The following is a 21,561-nucleotide window of genomic DNA, read 5'->3' on the forward strand; positions in this document are numbered from 1 at the left end:
ACCTGATTGTCTGAGCACAGGCTATGCCTGGGTCTGTAGCAGAATGATGTCTGCTGGAGAACCTTGCTCGAATCTTTGGGCTGCTCAGTGGCAAGGCAAAAGGCCTTGCCTAAACCTGGTGAGTATTAAATAGCCAATGGGATGCTGTATGGTGGGGGAGATATGGTCCTTCAGATTACAATTTAGAAGCTGTTTTGCAGCAGTATTCTGAAGTGGTTGTAGTTCGTGTAGCAATTATTCGGGTGCACTGAGCTAAAGCCTGTTAAGACACTACAGGTGGAAGCGTGGTCTGGCTGCGAAAGAAGATGGCCGCCTGACTCTGGGACTCCATGAGGCGGTGGGCCCTGATCGGGGACTGGAGGTGCACAGGGCCTGAGAACGCTCCCAAATGGGCTCGGGGACCACGTGAAACCATACTCCAGCCCGAGAACCTGGGTGGGGAGTACACCCGCAGCGACCAGCCTTGCAGAAGCGGCTCTAATGCAGCGTGATCGAGAGAGGCCTGACCTGATGAGAGAAGCCGCGACCTCGCGTACTGCTGCTGGGCTGCCTTCAGAAGCCAAGAACAACGGCCACGAGCTCAAGGCGGAGACATTATCCCCCCTGCCCCCAGTACCGGAGCTGCAGCGGCAACAGAAGCAGTGAGCAAGAGGGGACCCCCTGCCCTCCCATACGACATGGGAATCTGACCTCCCTCCCCTCGCCACGTGGGGCCCTCTGACCAGTTCTCCAGCTGGAAGAGATCAGAACATTAGCGACCCTGTACAGTGGCAACAAACGCATGAGGGGGGGTGATTCCCCACATCGCCAACATGCCAGCATCGATTTAGGGTCTCCATAACCCTACCTACCTGCGATGTCCGGAGGGACCTCAAGTCGTTGCGCACATCACCTTCTTCTTACCAACCAGAGGGGACTGAGAAGGCTGCTAACTGTTTGCACACAGCACCGACGCTGCGCCTGAATAGCGGGAAGGCATACTAGTGGGACCTTCCCTTTCCTCAGAATTTGGGGGTGCAGGGTAGATGGTGACACCCCATCAGTAATCCAGGCCACCTACCACCCACCCTCCCTTGGGGGACACAAGGTCGGGATGGTTTTAACAACCCAGTGGGCTCTTCACTGCCTACTAGCCTAGGAGCAGCGGCACCAGACTCCATTGAACGCTCGCCATAACCCGTCAGGCTGATGCGCACAGGGTACAGCGGAGTTGGGGTGTGAGGGGCTTATGTGCATGAACATGAGGAGCTGAGCAAGGGGGACAAACATCAACCATCAGCCCACACTACTACTTGCAACTACTTTTTTCCCCACTGATTCGCTACATGACACTTTTAGCGGAACACATCCGGTGATTTAACCAGCGGAACGGTCCTGGAAATGGCCGGTGGCAAACCAACAGGCAAACCAGATGGAAAGACGGCAAGACAACTCTTCTTTTCAGAAGCCCTGCAGCATTCACGACCCACAACCACAACCGTGGGGCCACCAACGACGGTTCTACCCCATACAATGGCCAGGCCAGAACAGGAAACGACCATGGAACGCAAACTTCAAGAGATCACAGGCGTGGGCCGACGAATCGAGGGAATGGATTCTGCCATCTCATCACTGACAACGGAGACGTGTAACGATCATGGAGCACCACCTTAACACAGGACAAGGCAGAGACCAGGAACTGCTTTACCTATGTAGCAAATTGGTAGACTTAGAAGATAGGAGTCGCATAAACAATGTTCACTTTCTTGGATTCCCGGAACAACTTGAATGGACAGACATTCAAGCATTTCTGCGTAAAGTCCTACCTACGTTAACCAATAAAACCTTCAATCCGCCGCTGGAGTTCCAAAGAACGCATCGATTAGGCCCAAAACGAAAAGACGGCGACCTCCGACCACGACCGATAATTGCCTGCCTCTTACTCCATGGGCAGGCGTGCCAACTCTCCAGGCAGCTCGATTGCACGGTCCATTCCGGACTGAAGGGTTTGAACTTCGCATAACGGCAGATATTTGGAAAGAGCCCAATGACCGTCTGAAAGCCTTCTTGTCCCTCAGACCCCAGGTGCATCAACTGGATGTGAAATATGGTCTGTTTGACCCGGCGAGGATGTGGATCACTAAGAACAGTGTGTCCAAGGACTTTACTGACCCAGAAGACCTATGGCTTTTCCTAGATGCTTTACTACCACAGTCCATGGAGACAACGGATGCACCATTGCCAACCAGTCGGAAGGACCTGTCTATCGAAGCTCAGAGTGCACTGCCCACCCCAACACCCAAGGAGGTGAAGACCCGGCAAGTCACAAACCTACATCTCAGAGACATGGAGAGGCTTGTCCCGCTCTCCCCTAAAACCTACTATGGACCCTCCCTGAAATCACAACTCAGTTAACGTGATGCTGGAAGGTCAAGAGACCTATCTGAAGATCTCACTCTCCATAACTGCATCAACGAGCAGATGAGAACTACAAGATCTTTGAACACTTTGTTGAAAGTTAAAAGTTATGATGTGCTGTTGGTTCAACGATAAGCATTAGTTAAACCGTATTCATGCTACACTTCTTTCCACTTCTCGTTCATGTATTATGCTTAATGTAATAATGGCATTTTACTTTATGACCTATAGAGATGCCACTCCCCACCCCCTTCTCTGGTCTCTCGGTCCCCAGACATCCTTTCCTCCTTCCTTCCCCCTCCCTCCCCTCTCTATTTCCCCCTCCCTTCCTCTGACTTATGTAGTACTGCCCAATCGGTGTATCTGATACTTACTGGAGTAACAATGGAAATGGGCACCATGGACAGGATTGTGCAACACAGAATTAATGGGAAGCAGAGCAGTGACTCTAAGTCACTTGTACAGTGGCACTCGCAACGTCCTGAAACACAAGACTCCAGGGCATCATCCGGCCCGGGATGCCCGAGCCCATCCTCACTATCACAGAACAACTCCTATATTGCCCATTTAGTACCGCCGCTGCCTGTAACCATTATATGGTTTTCCCACCACATGTAGAGATATTGCATCTCTCCCCCTGACCCCCTCCCCAACTGGTGATCCGCCTCTTCCCCAATCGATAGTCCTCCCTATCTCCCTCCAATGCTATTGGGCAAGGTCCCGACTGGCCCTCTCAAATACCCAGCATTTCACTGATAGCTGTGCGCGCTCCGTCCCCGACCGGGGCCCTCTGACCGAGCATGTGGGCAACAAAGGTCTAGACCCGCAGTCCGAAGATCCAGACGACTGAAGCGCTGCTCTCTTCTCTAGCTCAGTGTCACTTTTTTTTTCTTTTTCTTTTCTACCTCTCTCTCTCTGGCTGGAATAGAGTCTGCTTCTTGTTCGCTCCCTTCCATCTCACTCCCCCACTCTTTTTTTACTTCCCCCTATCGCCTCTTTTCTCCTCTCACCCCCCCTTCTTTTCTTTCCTTTCCTCTTCCTATTTCCCTCCCTATTCTCTACCCCCCCCATCCATATTAACTACGTACACTCTCCTCGGCACCCCGCAGTGTTAGACAGAACAGCCCCTCTAGATGTAGGCAACAACCACGACAGAGCAATCCTGACAGATGTACTGACCGATCAGGGGCTGGTGGACCATTGGAGACTAACACACCCTGCTGACAGAGAATACACCTTCCTGTCGGCGGTACATTAAACCTAATTATGCTTGGATTATTTCCTGGTGTCACACAGCGTAGTGGCCCAGATCCAGACTACCCGAAACTTAGAATCTGGCATTTCAGACCATTCCCCGACATGGGTCTCCCCTCTACAGGCCGCAAACCCTGGCACTTTACTGTACACTGCTACCGTTCCCCCCATGGCAAAATGCAGTCAGGGACCCATGTCTCCACTTATTTGCGTGAAAACACATTCACCGTCTCCTCTCAGAGGATAGTGTGGGCAGCTGCTAAGGCGACTATCCGTGGGCCGATGATGCGCAATGTGGCACTGGCCAACAGGGACAGAAAAGCCTGACAGAAGATCTTGGAAGACGACATAAGGCACCTCACACAACAATACACTACACACCCAACCCTGGTGCCTGGAGTGTGCCCGCATGGCCCTTAATGAGCTCTACACGTCGCAGGATGAATATGTGTTACAACGCCTTCTAGGGCTGCACTATGGGCAACGCGAGAGAGCTGGTCAACTCCTGGCGGCACAACTCCATCCGAGAGCAGCTGTGCAAGCAATCCCGGCTACAGAATACTGACCCGCCCAGAGGACATTGTTAACAAGTTTGCGGCTTTCTATCAACGCCTTTATAGTCCGGAGACGACAAATAGCCCAACCCACATACAGGCCTTCTTAAATAGCATCAACCTTCCCCCGCCTTTCGGTTGAGGGCCTTCCATCTCACTCCCCCGCTCTTTTTTTACTTCCCACTATCGCCTCTTTCCTCCTCTCACCCCCCCTTCTTTTCTTTTCTCTAAATGGAGAGATAAGCAAGCTTGAAATAATGCACGCCATTTCTAACCTCCCATACCATAAATCACCAGGAGACAACGGCTTCCCCGTGGAATTTTACAAATGGGCTGGAGAGGAGGCGATTGGTGCAGTGCATGAGGCCCTAACAGAAGCATGTAACGTGGGCTCATTGGGTGTGATATCCAGTAGGGCAACAATAGCAGTTACCAAAACCAGGAAGGATCACTCTGCTCTGCTGCAGTTACCGGCCTATAGCTCTCTTGAACAGCAATATTAAGATCCTGGCCAGTGTCCTAGCAGCCTGTCTGCGCAGGGTAATCCCATCTTTAGTCCACCACACCCAAGTGGGATTTGTGCCAGGTCGTACCTCCAGAAACCATTTACGTGCCCTATGGGAAGCCCGACAGTTACCGGACGAAGCTCTGAACCTGCCTTTGGATGCCGAAAAAGCATTCGACTGCCTTGAATAGGACTATCGATTTGTGACACTGAGGAAATTTGGACTTGGTGACCAATTAATTGCCAAAGTCTGATTGCTTTATGACTGTCTCACGACTCAAGTCAACTGCAGGGGCTTTATTTCTGATCCTTTTACAATCCGCAGAGGGACGAGGCAGGGCTGTCCGCTTTCGCCGCTTCTATTCATGCTGGCTATGGAGCCACTTGTGGCAAAGATTCACCAGTCTGCATAAATGACAGGTATACCCCTGGCAGGGGGAAGTCTCTCAGATCTATTTATGCGCAGACGACGTCTTACTCACCCTAACGGACCTAGGACGCTCCCTACCAGCCTTGCTCGAGAATATTGAGGGTTTTGCAGAGATATTGGGATACCGGGTAAACTGGGATAGGAGTGAAGCGCTGCTTCTCGCGTTAGTAACAACACGTGCTGTGATACATGGTTTTCCGTTTCAATGGACCCCCACACCGCCTGAAATACCTGGGAATACATGTTAATCGAGGACTAGAACGGATGGTAACAGATAATCTAGACCCACTTATAGCTCGTATGAACCTGAACTTTGAGAAGTGGTCCCACCTGGGCCTCTCAATGTGGGGTAGAGGGCAGACGGTGAGAATGGTCACCTTACCACGCTTTACATATGTGTTAGGTATGATACCCCTCCAAGTACCCCTCCGGTCCCTGAGATCGATAGATGCAGCAATCAGGGCCTTCGTATGGGGCTCCACACGCCCCCTTCTAGCGCCCGCAATGCTCATAGCACATCGAACTTATGGCGGTCTGGGGCTCCCCCTTTGGTGGAGCACTACGCACTCGCCCTCCACTTGTCTCAACTGGCATTCATGATCCCCAGACTACCGGATCCGCTGCAGTGGGTAGTCACAGAAAAACAACTGATCTCCCTCGAAGGTGGCCTAAACAGCCTCTACAGAGCCAGTCTTCCCCAGCCTGGAACAGCCAATCTGATTTTAACTACGATGCGTACAGCCTGGACTAGGGCCCACCGCCTCCTTGGGATACACCCCTTTCTGCATGGGCATGCCCCACTATAGGGCAACAACAGCCTACGTGTAGGAGGTACCCCTTTCGACTGGCCATGCTGGAAAGATGTTGGCATTGAAAGTCTGGCCCAGATTATCGATGACGGAGTGCTGAAACCATTTGAGAACTTACGGAAGGAATATGGTCTCCCTCTTCGCCAAGAATGGGGCTATCTCCAACTTGAACAATGTCTGCTCCAGAGTCTGGGAGCTACTCCCTGGGCAGTCCAGGCATCACCTATAGTTTTATACCTTAGAACATGGGGTCGTCAGAGAAAGGTAATGGCAGGCCTATATGAGGTAACCACAAGGCATCTATACTCGCAACCCCTTCTAGAAACATTACGCTGTAAATGGCAGATCCATTTGCAGATGGATTATGACCCGGAAGACTGGTCGGACATAGCCCTACACAGAGGTACCAGGGAAGTCCGACTTAAGTTCTGCCTCTTCAAGATACTCCAGGATTGGTACTGGACGCCGGTGAAACTACACAGCGTAGGACTATTGCCTCATGCGAGCTTCTGACGATGTTCAGAGACCCACTGTGACCTGCCACAGGTCTTATGTGAATGTCCCTCGATACATCCCCTGAGGGAAGCGGTGGGTTCCACACTCAGTGCATCCCTACCGCCACATCCGTTGCTTTCCCCCTTTTTAAAACGTATGCATGACACAAGGTCCCCCCCGCTCTATCCGGACCTCAGCTAAGACTGTTACACATACCACTGGTGACAGCGAAGATCTGTATCCTCGCCACTGGCGGTCGCCCAATCCCCCCTGCCCCGGAGGGGTGGGTAGGGTCAATGGTCCGAACAGCCACACATGAAAGCGTAATTTATAACTTACAGAATCAGGTGCCCTCTTTAAGCAGATACGGTCTCCCTTCCTTACAGAAAAATCTTAACTAGTAAGCTGTCCGCGGTTTTACTGTTCTCACCCCCACGCCCTTACAAACCAATAAGCAAGCAGCTGTCAATTACCGATTGACAATACTGGTGCAGTTTCACCTTCAGTCTCCCCCCCCCCTGTCCAGTTCCAAGTTCCCCTCCACACCAACAATCACTGGACGGGCAAGGAACGAGTGTTGGGTGCGCCTCTCACCTCCTCTCTCTTCACTCCCCACCCCCTCTTCCCTCCTCCCTCCCACCCCCTTTCCCACCTCTCCTCCCCTCGCACCCTTCTCTCCCCTCCTCTCTTTTCTTCCCTTGACTGTTCTGTGACACAGGCCCAAGGAGAGTACTACCCACCCACTACTATTTACTTCTTCCCTTCCCCCCATACCTCTCAACCCCTTGCCTTGCACAGCATGCCTCTCTCTTTCCCTCTCTCTCCGAGTCATATTCCCTAGAAGGCATTAACTACCTTCTCAACGTTCCTCATAACGGCGACACCCTCGCTACCTGGTATCCCCCTTCGCAACTTATTCCACTGCGGTCCAAAGACTCTCCATAACCTGACATGGATCACACCCTCCTATCCCCCACCTTCCAGGCTGGAATTTACCACTAAGTCACAGGTGCCTCACATCCATTTCTGTGATACTTCGTATTCCACCTAGGAGACTACACCTGTCTGTACATCCGGTCGCTGACGGTCATTTTGACTATCCTCTGACTTTTTCTCTGCCCTGAGACTGCCAGCACCATATGTTCACTGCGGTCTCTTCGCGGACTGCCATCGCTAGGGAATCCGACCACTTGCACCCAGCCCGATAGGTAGCTATCTCATTCCGTTTACCACCAGTCAATGGATGCAACATTTAGACATAAAAAGGAGGATCATACGTCTGCACACCGGGATACTAAAATGCCCTGGGGTCTGATCGCCTCCAGATGACTCCATACACGGGGAGATGGGTCACTCCCTCAATCCGATTCTCTGAAACTGTGCTTGTGGCTACTCCCCCATCTCTCTTTCTCTCCCTCGCCCCATCCCCTCCCCCTCTCCTTCCTTTACCCCCCTCCCCGACCCACCCACATCAGTCTTAATCAGTTGCTGTTCATATCTTTTCTATCATCCAAACGATGAAGGTATACGTCACCTGACTATGTATCTGTACCCCCTTTTCCGGTTCTGTGGTATCTTTTTTCAATAAAGAATTTTAAAACAAAAAAAGACACTACAGGTGAGTGAGTACAAGTAGAGAATAATTCATGCTAGTGATTGCCTGTGGCCAGCAACAGCACTTATTTTAAAGGGCTGAAGCAGTTTGTGCTGTTTACTGCATGTGACATGCAAGGTAAATAAAGAATGCAGCATATCAGTGCCAAGTCATGACAATCATCACTGCTGCAGTTCATGCCGCATACTTGTGGAATCGCATGATGTGTGCTCTCAGTGCCCCATAATCAACCACAAATCACCTGGCCTGATGCCACTGCTAGATCACCCACACACCTTCAAACAGCACTGGCATACTTCAGCCGGCCCTCAGGGCAGCAATGCACTAATGTCTACCTGTTGGCAGTGCCCGGCCCGTGCAACAGGTGCATGGCCAGCCCACCACAGTATTGCCGATTGCCCTTTACTGCTGCTAGTTATGCAGCACAGTCTGCCTGAATGACTTTGCCTTTGGCACTGTAGCTGTCCTGTCCCCTCCCAAGTCAAGCCGCACACATCATACTGTGCAGCGGCAGGGTGCATGAGAGATGGACCAGCCACACTATAGACCCAGTCTAGTTCATTGTTCAGGTCTGCTGCGTGTATGAGTAGCTTGCACAGATGCTCCCTGTGTTGTACTTGACTCGCCATGGTGAACATCTGCAGTGCGGAAACCTATCCTGTGCCTTTTCTGTGTATCTGGGGAAATCTTGAAGCACTACTCTTTGTGCTGCATCTGTCCTATTTGTATGAAAATTCCACTGCTTCCGCATTTAATGATCCAATGCTGTGTAGGAATAAGTTCTGCCTGTGGATACCCCTGATATGCCAGTTAAGTGTTTGAGTGAAGTTTACACTGATGCTTCCTGTTATACTCCATACTCGGCATTTTAGGGAAACCTGTGATGTTGAGGTCTCTTCTGTGCCCGTTCTATGGGTAAGTAAATTCCGCACCACTGCCTGTGCTGTTCTGCACATGAGGAAGACTTGAACTCCTACCCTATGGCACCTGTTCTTTGTGTTTGATGGAAAACAGTATTAATGTTGAAGGTGTTCTCCATTGACTTTTTACCTCTGCTGTAACTGTTTGCAAGGATTCATGTCCTACTGATGTTCGTGATGCACCTGTTCTGTACTTCAGGGAAGCTCAAACTGCTGCTACCTCTGGGGGGAGTGGAGGGAGTGTGGGTGTGATGTGTGTGTGTTTTTTTTTTTTTTTTTTGCACGAGGCATGGAGAGAAAAGGAAAAGACCAAAGAGGGTCACTGGGCATGCCGTGCTACATTAATAAGATGGAGCAAGAAGAAAGAAGGGAGGAAAATGTGGAGCAAGTGGTGGTGAGAGAGATAAGTGAGAGAGGAGCACGGACCAACTTTCTACTACACAGCCTCAACATAGCACTGCTATTGTGGAGTACCAAGTATCAACTATAAAGAGAGTTGTAGGTCATTACATAGTGGCAGTCACCACTGTGTAGCTATAGTTAGGACTGAGTTTCCATCGGATGTTGATTTTCTGATTTGCTCTTAACTTTGGTGTCGCATGATGAATATTCATGAAACTTTCCCCAAAAAATAGTTTGCCCTCCTTAGCTCCTTCCTCGAAAGTTTTGGGGTGATCAGTCAGGCGGGGCCGAAAAAAACGGTGAGGTCGCAAAATGCATTTCCCCATGCAAATTCCCACAGGAAAGCCAGCCAACACTACAGGCAATACTGCTGAACGGAATCACACCAAATTTGGCAGAAAGCTATATCTTTATACAGAAGGCATGTTTTTTGTGATTTGGTGAAAACCCGTTCAGCCATTTGAGAAAAATGAATCTTCAAAATTTATAGATATCTTGCGATGCAGTACTACCAATATCAAAATCAAAAATCAAAATCATTAACATTTATAAAGCGCGCTACTCACCCGTGCGGGTCTCAAGGCGCTAGGGGAAAAAGGGGGGGTTATCGCTGCTCGAACAGCCAGGTCTTTAGGAGTCTCCGGAAAGCGGAGTGGTCCTGGGTGGTCCTGAGGCTGGTGGGGAGGGAGTTCCAGGTCTTGGCCGCCAGGAAGGAGAAAGATCTCCCACCCGCCGTGGAGCGGCGGATGCGAGGGACAGCAGCGAGTGCGGGGCCAGAGGAGCGGAGGAGGCGGGTGGGGACGTAGAAGCTGAGGCGTCTGTTGAGGTATTCCGGTCCCTTGTCGTGGAGGGCTTTGTGTGCGTGGGTGAGAAGTCGGAAGGTGATCCTTTTGCTGACTGGGAGCCAGTGCAGGTGTCTCAGGTGTGCGGAGATGTGGCTGCTGCGGGGTATGTCGAGGATGAGGCGGGCCGAGGCGTTTTGAATGCGTTGCAGGCGATTTTGGAGTTTGGCTGTGGTCCCGGCGTAGAGGGACGAGGAAGTACAGAGGGGAAAAAAACAACAAATAAAGGACTAGGACCACACCTGCGAGACTGAGAGCTGCGACTGGCTGGTAACAACATTAGAGGGTTTAGGGTTTAAAACAACATGTTGGGCAGGATAGGGAAACAGTGACCCCCAGCCCTTGTGAAGAAGTCCCAGAGGGACTTTCCTTTGGGTCAAAGTGAAGGAAATGTTTTTTTGGGTCACCAGATTGGTTAACCTTGTCGAAATTTCCAGGAGTACTGCAAAATTACAATGGGACCAAAATAAAAATAAAAAAGGTTGTGTGAGTGTCCATGGGCTGTCGCATGACGGAATGGGGCTGGCTAGCAATGGTGGTCTGGCTGCCTGCGGGTAATTAGGTCCCCAAAGGCCATTCATGGCGGAGGTGAAAAAGATATCTCACGCAACTATAACTTGTGCCCTAAGATAACTCATGTCCTCACCATCCACAGTTTTCTCATCAACAATTGATGACATAAAAGATGTAATGAGTGACGTAATATGTGGGGTAATTAGCCGTTTGTGGTGAAAGAACGAGGTATAGTTACTTTAGGGCACAGATTATAGTTACTTGAAATAACTATAACAATAACTGCTGAATTTCTATGGTTTTATGTGTGTCAAATCTGAACCTAACTATAACATCCCTATAAACTTTGTTTTTTTCCTGTGAATTTCTAAGTTTCTTTTTAAGTCTATTTCATACATATAACATCTCTGTAACCTTTGTTTTTTCTGTGAATTTCTAAATTTTTTTAATGCTATTTCGTAACTAGACCGTTCCTGTAACTTTTGTTTTTTAGTCAATTTCACCATTTTTTTAAATATCAATTATGCACAATTTGACCCATAAGTTTAATTTACTAATATACATTTTCAAAAGTTTATAAATACATTTTGCTCACACATTCATTCTTATTATATATTGTAAACCTAAAGGTTAAGGTACATTAACTTATGCAGCCTTTCTATAAATGCAATGCACCAAGTCTTTCAACTCATTTACGGAAATCTCATGTATCAAAAGAAATCACTGCACTCAGTGGGAGAAATAAATTCACTAATTTATTGTTGCCATCACATAACCGATAACCAATGCTTTTCGATCTTATGGGTTTGCTCACTGTAGCATTTACCAGCAAAGTAATGTCCCATGTGATTTAATGACTTCTGATGCACTGCCGGCGACGTAAAGGAAGCATCTCTTACTAGACATTCTATTGGATCAGTCAGCTAGTTGATCCTACCATTATGAAAATTCAGGACATATTTGTTGATCAAAACAAGAAAATACATAAAGGTGCGAAAGACTACCTAACAGCCACACCTGCTGGTTCATGTGTTAGGTTCCGGTACCCCTAAAGAAATGATAACTGGTGTCATTGGGCATACAAATTCTACACTCAAACCAAACCATGAGAGTCCTGGAATATTTCATGAGTGCCATTTCAGATGCTATGTTTTTGTTAGCAAATTTTGTTAAAATTATGCTGCAAAACCCACTGTTTAGCCTCATTTTTTAACCTTCATCTGTTTGAATTAACTGTCTACGGATCACAGTCTCAAGATGGGCCTAGAATTGCCCATGATGTTGAGAGTAAGTCCTGGTTTTTAGCAGGAGTTTGATATAGTAACAGATTCAGAATTAAATTCGGGATGGACGACGCTGGGGTTGCCGCACTGGGGAGTGTAGAATCTCCTTGAAGGGAGGGAAGGCCATAAATCCGCCAATGATGACATTAGAGCTTACAAATCTTAAAGTGTGAGGGGATAAATGCATTCTCATTTGGCCTGAGACAAAGTTCAAGGTGGAACTAGGAGAGGAAGCTTCAAGTCAATGACAATACCCTAAGTATGAGATAGGTGTTCAGGTTCCAGTCTTTTTTTTTCCTCAAAATTGGTGGTTGGGAAGAGGTGATCTAAGAGCTGTTGTCAAGGGATCATTCCCTCAGAGACAGCTGCTCAGATTCTGATTTTCTGAAGTCTGAATTGACCTTGAGCGTTCCTTTGAGGGGTATGATGGGTAGGTGAGCATGGAGAATCATAGTAGTTGATTTTTGTTGTCCATAGTCTTGCCTGGTAGAACCATGAACAGCATTTTAGTAGAGTTGTCTGCTTGTGAAAACTATTCAGTTCCTTCATCTGCGTTCTTGGGTCCTGGAACATTTTCCATTAACAGGCAACGCACTGAAATGGGCCAGTCATTGAAAGTGATTGACATGTCGGTGAGTCACTGCTTTTTCCAAGCACCAAGAGCTCTACGGGTGGGGTTGGTGCTCCCCACTGATTTGTCCGTGGACAAAGCTGAGATTGTCATTGGCACTGCACAGTGGTCAATTGATGGCAGTGTTAACAGCGCCATGAAGACTGCATAGTTGGTCTTTCCTTTCAGGGGAAGGCCTAGTGACGAGATAGTGTAGTCAAAGGATGTACAGATTAGAGGTTAAACCTTCTGAGATGCTCCTATGATGCATCGGTCTAATGGGATTTGGCGCATCTGGTCACTAAGAGGCAAAACTAAACGATAAGTAGCTCCTGTTTCTAAGGAAAGGCAGTTCTGTGAACTTTAAGGACGCATACAAGCATTTGTAAATGAATTAATTAATTATGAGTGAGACAGGGTTATAATGAAGGTAAACACCTTACTCAGCCTTTGCATCTACAGCTTATTACAGCCGATCATAAGACACATCTTAAGTTTCTTCTATTTTGACTCCTGCTAGGGTTATTTTTATAATCTTATGCCACAAAATGAATGGTCGGGGTCAGACTGAAAGGCCTTACTACTTTGGAATCTCTGGATATGGATACCCAGCGAAGAAGTTACTATTAACTTGCCATTTGTTTTTACATTTGCACACGGAAATATTACGTCCTGTATCGAATAAATCAGGGTTGAAAAGAATGACACAAGCAATGAGATTTTCATTTGATACTTACAAAGGATGGAAACATACTCTACGCTGGCAGCATTTTTTAGTCTAGTTTGACAATTATCTGTTGGAGATTTATCACAAGTGGAAGCGTACAATGGGCCTCACTTACGTATCCATCTTGTAGTAAGTGCCTTCACTGTAACGCATAAGACCCTACGGCATTTCAAAAGTGCAATGTATCTTCGCTCTGTTTCTCAAATTATATCATTGAGGTCACAAGCACTTTTTCCTGCAGTACAGCAAACAAAAACATTTTAATGCATCTGTCAGGCTTCAATCCGAGTCAGTCCCTAACATGACTCCATTAATTGTTTTTTCACATCCGGGCGAAGTGTTCCCGGTATGGAGACTCAAAGTGTCATTAGGTCGCAGCTATTTTCTCCAGATCCCCGCGGCCTCTCTTAACTGCCTCCAGGGCTCAGTATTTCACTTTTTTAGTTCCATTGCAAGGAAGCTCTCTGTGTATTATGTAAGCCGCAGAAATTAAAACAGGCCTATAATGGAGGCTTCCTTGTCATCTTATCATGATAACCGAGTTAGCTGTTATTTTACTAAATTTAACTAAGTTTATAAGGCAAGGAAGCCTTCATTAAAGTCCTTCTTTTCTTTCGATGACACAGCAACAAAAGAGGACAATAATAACGGCTCACTTACTACTCGATTTCAATTTCAGTTGGTTAATGACACAGAAATGACAGCCAGACTGTAGTGGCAGAAATGAAGGAAGCGAGGCAGTTGCATTTGCGTTTTAATCGATCTTTATTTTCCTGCCATTAAACAATAAGGCCCACGGGGAGCCGTCGCGAGCACAGCCAGCCGCATCTCGCGCGCTCCGCTTATCCGTCCCCTCGCGCCGCCCCCGACGTCACGACCGTCCTCGATCCGGATTGGACGTGACGTCAAGAGGCAATCTAACATAGAGGAAGGACCACATTCTGCCACCTGCGTCTCGTGCGTTAACTCACGTACGACATCTCCCCTTTTAACAGAACAAGAAACCTTATGGAACTTCATCTCATGACAAAATCTTCGAACCTCTTGGGAGCTCGGATATGCCTCATTGGCCTGCTCGGAGTAATATACTGGGGTGAACCCACCCTGCCGGCGCCTGCACCCTCTTGGCCTGAACTCATTACGTTGTGACTGTCGCTCTTCGCAGGTTCGGGCCTGCTACCATTCTGTCCTTCGGCAACCACCAAGCCGCGCCATGCTTTCTCACACCGATCTGCACTTCCATGTCCGATCCGCCCTCGCATAGGGGGCGTATTCACACACTCCTCGTCATCAGTGACTACATCCCTAGCTTCGTGCCTTTGCCACTCATCCACATCGTCCGTGCTCTCGGCCCCACACACACGACTACCTCTCATGATGATTTCCTCTTGACCAGCCTTGAGCCTGACGATGTCGTCCTTACTCCGCCACCCCCCTCCTTCCAAACAGACTGCCCCTCTTGTCACTCCTTGCACACGTACAGGGGTTTGAAACACAGACTCTCCTTTCATCACCTTGTTAGGTTTCTTCACCAATACCCAATCCCCCTGCACTATATTTTTAGTTTTGGCTCTGTTCACGATGTCAGCATACCGCTTGTTGCTTTCCTGTTTAGCCATTATTCTTTCTTTGACTCTCAAACTCTCATCAGATACCACCTCAATTTCCTCCCTCATGTCATACCACTTATTGAATTTGGGGGTAAGCTCACTCATGCATCTTCTCCCTCTCATCAAGTAGAACGGAGTGTGTCCCGTAACTTCATTGGGCGTGTTATGAAAAGTGTGCACCTTGTCCGCCAGAAACGCTTTCACATCCATGTTGGAGGCGACTGCCTGTTGCACGCCCTCTTTGAGGAATCTATTCATCCGCTCAACCTGCCCATTGCTCTTCGGGCTGTACAATGGGGTCTTCTCCTGCTTTATCCCTAATCTGGACAGAAAATCCGTCATCTGCCTGGACACCAGCTGGGTGCCATTGTCAGACACCATGATCTTCGGCTGCCCCTCATTCGCGAAAATTTTCGTCAGTGCCTTGATCACTCGTTCAGTGGTAACTTCCCTGACGAACTTGTAGTGGATCCATTTGGAGAAGTAATCCGTGATGACGATGAGATGTCTACAATCGTCTGGTAGCAGGGTAAATGGGCCCGCGAAATCAATGGCAATCTTGTTCCATGGGCCAGCAGGAATGTCCACCAGCTGCAGCTCCCCTTTCGCCGTCTTCCAGTGCTTGTCGGCCCTTAAACACGGTCCGCATCGATTAATGAAGCTGCTGACGTCGCTGCACATCCCTGGCCACCAGTAGTACTGCTTGAGGAGATTTTTGGTAGCGGTACTGCCCGGGTGGCCCTTGTGGGCAATCCTGATTAGCTTGTCTCTCAAACCTTCCGGAGGCACGAACAACTCGTGTCTTTTCACAAAGCCGCCCTCAATGGTAAGTTCGGAGCTAACCTGTTGGAAACTCCTGAGTGCTCCGTGCAAGTTCCGGACCGGGGGCCAACGAGCCGTCATGTAGTCCATCACCCTTCGAATAGTCGTGTCCTTCTCCTGAGCCGTCAACCACTCTTCCTCCGATATGGATCCCTCGCACATAGCTGTTGCGTCAACCATTGCTACCACGCATTCCGTGTCATCCAGGGAACCGTCCTCCTCATCCGTGACCGGTATGCGCGATAGGCAATCCGCCCTGCAATTGAGGCCACCCTTGATGTGTCTGATGAAGTGATATTCTTGCAACTTGGACAGTAAACGTAGGAGCCTCGAGCTGGCTTTGCCATTGCCACGTCCTTCACCGTCCATCATGTATATCAGGGGTTTGTGGTCAGTAACCAGTTCGAACTCCCTGCCCCACAGATAGTTCCTCAGTTTCTCCACGGCCCAGACGCATGCGAGCGTCTCCCGCTCGATGGTGCTGTAGTGCTTCTCTGCTTCGTTCAATGACCGGGATATGAATGCGACTGTGTTCTCCTTCTTCCCTTGGAATTGGCAAAACACTGCGCCGATACCCTTGGCACTAGCGTCAACCGTGATTACGTTCCGGAGATCCTTGTTGTACGGCTGTAATACTGGAGCCGCGGCGATTGCCTGCTTGACTGATTCAAAGGCAGCGCTTTGTTCCTGTGTCCACATGTATTTTTCATTCTTCCGCAGCAGTTTCCTTAGAGGCTCCACGGTGGTCGCGTATCCTTGCATGAACTTGGAATAGTATTCACTGAGTCCCAGGAACGACCGCAAGGCGTCTTTGTCTCCTGGGCAAGGGGCATCTCGTATGGCCCTCACTAAGTCATCTTTAGGCGCAATGCCATTTGGGGTAAGCACATGCCCTAAGAATTCGATCTTCCCTTCCATGAACTTGCATTTGTCCTTGGAGACTGTCATCCCCCTTTTTTTTTAGCACCTGCAGCACTCTGCCTAGCAGTTCCAGGTGCCCCTCCTCATCTTCCGTGTGTACCAGAATGTCGTCCTGGAAGGCTTCAACTCCCTTCATATCGCAGAAGAGAAGGTCCATCAGCTTTTGGAAGACGCCCGAGGCCGATGCAAGGCCGAACGGAAGACGGACGTACCTGTATGCTCCAAACGGGGTAATAAAAGTGGTCAATTCCTTGGAATCCTCTGTGAGACATACCTGGTGGTATGCGGACTTCAGGTCTATTAGGGTGAAGAACCTCGATCCTGATGTGGAAGATAATATCTCCTGAATGTTAGGCAGAGGATGGCAGTTCACCAGGATATTTCTGTTCAAGGATCGCAGGTCTACACACAGCCGAATGTCCCCTGTCCTCTTCTTCTTGGACACCACGATTGCGGACACCCACTCTGATGCACCTGCTTCCTCTATTACTCCTTCCATTTTCAGCCTATCCAGAACAGCCTTCAGCTCCCCCTTTACCGAAAGAGGAATCGTTCTGACCTTGTGCTTAATTGGCATGGCACCCTCTTTCAACCGTATGGCATGCACAAATCCTCTTACACACCCTACCTTGTTTTCAAAAACGGAATCAAATTTATCGAGAACCTCAGCTAATCCTTCATGCAAATCCTCAGGCTGCACGTAATTGACCCAATCATCCCTCAGAACTATGGGATCTTCCGCCCCAGGGACTAGCATCACACCCAGCTTCGCCAGGTCCTTCCATCCCACAAGGCTCCTCCCTTTTTCAGCCACATATATCTTTGTTCTCACCGTGCGCCCTCGAAAGGTGAGGGAGTCCCAGAAGTACCCCCTCATCAATATGTCGTGTTCCCCGAATGCCTTAGGATTTACATCCGTCTCATGCAGTCGCACATTCTGCCATTTCAAATCAAATGTCCTATCAGAGATCAGGGTAAGGGGGGAACCAGAATCAGCCGTAAATGGCAATGCTACCGCACCAATCATGACGGAGCCAATAGGCCCCTTCACTCTTCCGTCCTCATCGTCAATGGACAGCACGATGTCCGCATCCGCATCCATGTCACTATCGCTCACCGAGCTCACTTTCATGCCCGTACTATATTTCTTGGCTTTACACACTGCCGCAAAGTGGCCCACCTTCCTGCATTTAGAACAGCTTTTGTACAAGGCAGGGCAGGTCCTGTTGTCCGCTAAGTGGTCCCTTGACCCACATCTAAAACCAGCGAGCGGCCTCCTGCCTCCCCCTCTATCGCTCGCCGCCCTGTCTGGATTCTTGGGCGCATGTTTATGTCTGTCCTGCACATAGAACACATTTGAAGCCTGACTAGTGCTCGCCAGTTCCTTAGAAGACACCATGGAGCGTTCCACTGCCTTTGCAATGGCCATCACTTCCTTCAGTGAAGGGTTCCTGCATGAAAGCAACCGTTCCTGCACTTTCTTAGAATGGCAGTAGAACACCACCTGGTCTCTGATGTAAGTATCAGTCATCTCCGCAAATTCACAATCTTGGGCCAAAACTCGTAGGCACGCAATATACTCTTCGATAGTCTCTCCTTCCTCCTGTTTCCGCAGTGCGAATTTATGGCGCCCCACCATGATGTTACATTCCTCAGCATACTGCAACTCCAGTCGCTTAACGGCCTCCTGGTATTCATTCAGAGGAGCAGTAGCCCCAGGAGGATTCACATAAACCGGCAAGCTATCAAAAACTTCCTGGCCAGCCTTCCCCAACAGTCCGAATAACAGCGACTTTTTCCGCTCTGGGCTATACCCCTTACCATCAATGGAGACGATATAGTTCTCAAATGCGCGCAGCCATCCCTTCCATTTCGTGCACGGCTTACCAGGAGAGTCCAGGACGAGAGGAGGCACACAGATATTACCGGCCTGCGACATGACCGGAAAGCGGGCACCACACCCGGAGAGACCGCGTGACACAGGTGCAGCAGCAACTATGGAAGGCTTCTAGGCAGCGCGGAAGGATACCCCAGCACTCCGGATAGCCGGGGACCACCAGTACTCCGGCCACTTCCAATGTGGTGTACACACGTTGACAGGAAACCCGGGGCACAGGCCTACTGCCTGGTCCTCACGTGGCAGGGGTCGTCAAGGATCACTCGCATAGAGCTCCCCAGCATCAGCTCACCGGAGGCAGTGCACGTGGTCATCGGGGAGGAGATATCAGCGCGCCCCGCCGGCATCTGGAGACATCACGCAAGTTGGACTACCTTCGTGGGCCATATTAGAAGCTGTGACCCTCGTCGCCATTTGTAGTGGCAGAAATGAAGGAAGCGAGGCAGTTGCATTTGCGTTTTAATCGATCTTTATTTTCCTGCCATTAAACAATAAGGCCCACGGGGAGCCGCCGCGAGCACAGCCAGCCGCATCTCGCGCGCTCCGCTTATCCGTCCCCTCGCGCCGCCCCCGACGTCACGACCGTCCTCGATCCGGATTGGACGTGACGTCAGGAGGCAATCTAACATAGAGGAAGGACCACATTTTGCCACCCGCGTCTCGTGCGTTAACTCACGTACGACACAGACATTAATTAAACAAAAGTTTGGAGATCGACTGAACCACCTAAATCTTAAAAGGCAGTCAGTGAGCATGTGTATTTTGAACTGGATCAGATAAGCTGAAACGTTACTGATGTCTGCAATCAGTGCTTTAAATGGGCTGGTACTGTCTGGTAGCTGGTACTGTCCGGTAGCGAGTACCGGCACTTTTTTTATTTTGAGAGGGAGAGTACCTGCACTTCTCAAGAAACTTGTAATACTTTTAATTGTAGAGTACCAGCACTTCTCAGAAAAAGGCACTTCTATTTTTCCATTTCAAGCACTGTCTGCGATTCATATAGGAGACACCATGGATACAAATGGCTCTTTACGACAATGGTCATAGTTTAGGGTGACCAGACGTCCCGGATTTCCCCGGACAGTCCCGGTTTTTAGAGGACTGTCCCGGTTTCCCGACGCCTTTCTCTTAATTTTAAATAAATGTCCCAGTTTTGGTGACAACGGTCAGATTATTAAATAAATGTCTCGGTTTTTGGGACAAAGGTCAGATCATCTAGGGAAGCATTAGTTAAAGAGGCCTACAAAGTATGAAATAATTAAAGTATTTTATCCCCAGTCTGCTCCCAACAGAGAGACGGAGTGGGGAGCAGAGAGAGGTGGGTGGGAGAGGATTGAGGATGCAGGGTGGGAGGTCAAGACATAGCTAATTTTATATATGTAGTCTTGTAAATGTGTGTGTATATGTGTGTGTCTGTGTATAGATATACACACACACACGTATAGGCACACATTCACAAAGCTACCCAAAAAAAACCTGTACAGGCCAGATATAAAAGTGACAGTAATGTCTAGTCCTTCTTTTATGTCTGACCTGTCCCGATTTTTTGCTCCTCAAAATCTGGACACCCTATCACAGATGCATTCTTTTTACTGAACAGTTCTCTACATTTGAGTTGTTCAAGCCCACATAGAAACGGGAAAATAAAAAAAATCGCTAAATTCAAGGCGTAATGATTAGAGAAGCGAGTTGTAGGGAGAAGTGCAAGGTTAATGTCAAATCTTAAAGGGCGCTGTGGCAGGAGCGGGCGAACGAAGGAGAGCGTGGACAGCATAGACGCAGGAGAGAAAACCAATGGACAGTGTGGGACGAGAGATACAGGACAGACATATGAGTGCAGGTGAGATGTGCCGAGCAGAGAAGGGCTCTAAGAACCCTGCAAAGTGCTAACAGCCGAAATTAAGGTCCGAAGTTGCAATTTGTCTTCAATATCACATAAAGCACTACTTACCACCACATTCCGACAAGCTAGTGATTGTGACGTCATCAAAGGCATTTACATCTTTTCGAACTAAAAGTAAAGAAAATAAAACAATTAAAGTTAATACCTTAACAGAATTGCGTTTCCCATGTGATGCAAACTGTGCCCTGCGCTGGGAGTGATTCAGCACTCTCAGAATGATTTAAACACACCCAGTTTGAGAGGACAATTTGAGAAACTGAGTTAAGTTAGCCTTGTCAGACAGCTACAAATGCCACACACCACTTTCTTGAATAATATTACTAACACTTCATACCGCTCTTAAGCAGTTTCCAAGTGTCGTTTATAACAAATGTTCCTGTCAACTAAGCTAATTGGAATCAAGTTACCAACCTCAAAAGGAAAAGGTGAGTAGGCCTTTCTGGGATTCCTTCTCATGACCCACAGATGACCACATTTGTTCAGTGCCGCGCACTGAACTCCCTGACACACACTGTGGCAGCTTATAGAAAGCATACATACCTTAATGGTCATGTGGATACGGAAAGGACCTAAAGCAGACCACGACCAAAACAAGTAGCGAAACTGTACTACACTTCATTTTTGACGACTCTACACAGGATGGAGGCCAAACATAACTGGGAATTTCAGTAGGTGGCCTGACGGCAAAAATGAAGTCCGCCCCCAGGACTATGCCTGCTGATATGGCTGGTGGCCGGCCTGGATGATCAGGCTGATGTAAGATGTCTGTAATGATACTGTGCTTATGCCAGGTATGAGATTATATCCTAAGTGATGACCACCGGGTTTGTCTGATACAGTGATCATCTGCAAAGAATGCACAGAAGACAGTCAGACCAGGAAGACAAGAACCAAAAGAAAAGAAGACTCTCCCTGTGAGCGGCAGAACAATCAGGGGCGGCTTGGATCGTCGCCCCGCTGCTTTCTTGTTTTAAGGGGAAGGAAAAATAAAATGATAATAACAAAGTCTGGCCCTCCATAAAAATATATTTAAAATATACAGCTAGTGACAC

General features: G+C 48.7%; 1 protein-coding gene across 5 annotated transcripts in view; it reads right to left on the reverse strand.

Annotated features, from left to right (window-relative positions):
- The window catches only part of RPS6KC1 (ribosomal protein S6 kinase C1), a 546,019-nt gene that overhangs the window by 354,705 nt on the left and 169,753 nt on the right, over positions 1-21,561 (reverse strand). For all 5 annotated transcript variants that reach the window (XM_069233902.1, XM_069233905.1, XM_069233903.1 and 2 more), the window contains one exon: positions 20,558-20,617. In XM_069233902.1, the coding sequence (XP_069090003.1) occupies positions 20,558-20,617 (60 nt within the window). The remainder of the gene's footprint in view (positions 1-20,557; positions 20,618-21,561) is intronic.

The sequence above is a fragment of the Pleurodeles waltl genome, chromosome 5 (genome assembly GCF_031143425.1).
Source record: "Pleurodeles waltl isolate 20211129_DDA chromosome 5, aPleWal1.hap1.20221129, whole genome shotgun sequence".
NCBI classification, from domain to species: domain Eukaryota; kingdom Metazoa; phylum Chordata; class Amphibia; order Caudata; family Salamandridae; genus Pleurodeles; species Pleurodeles waltl.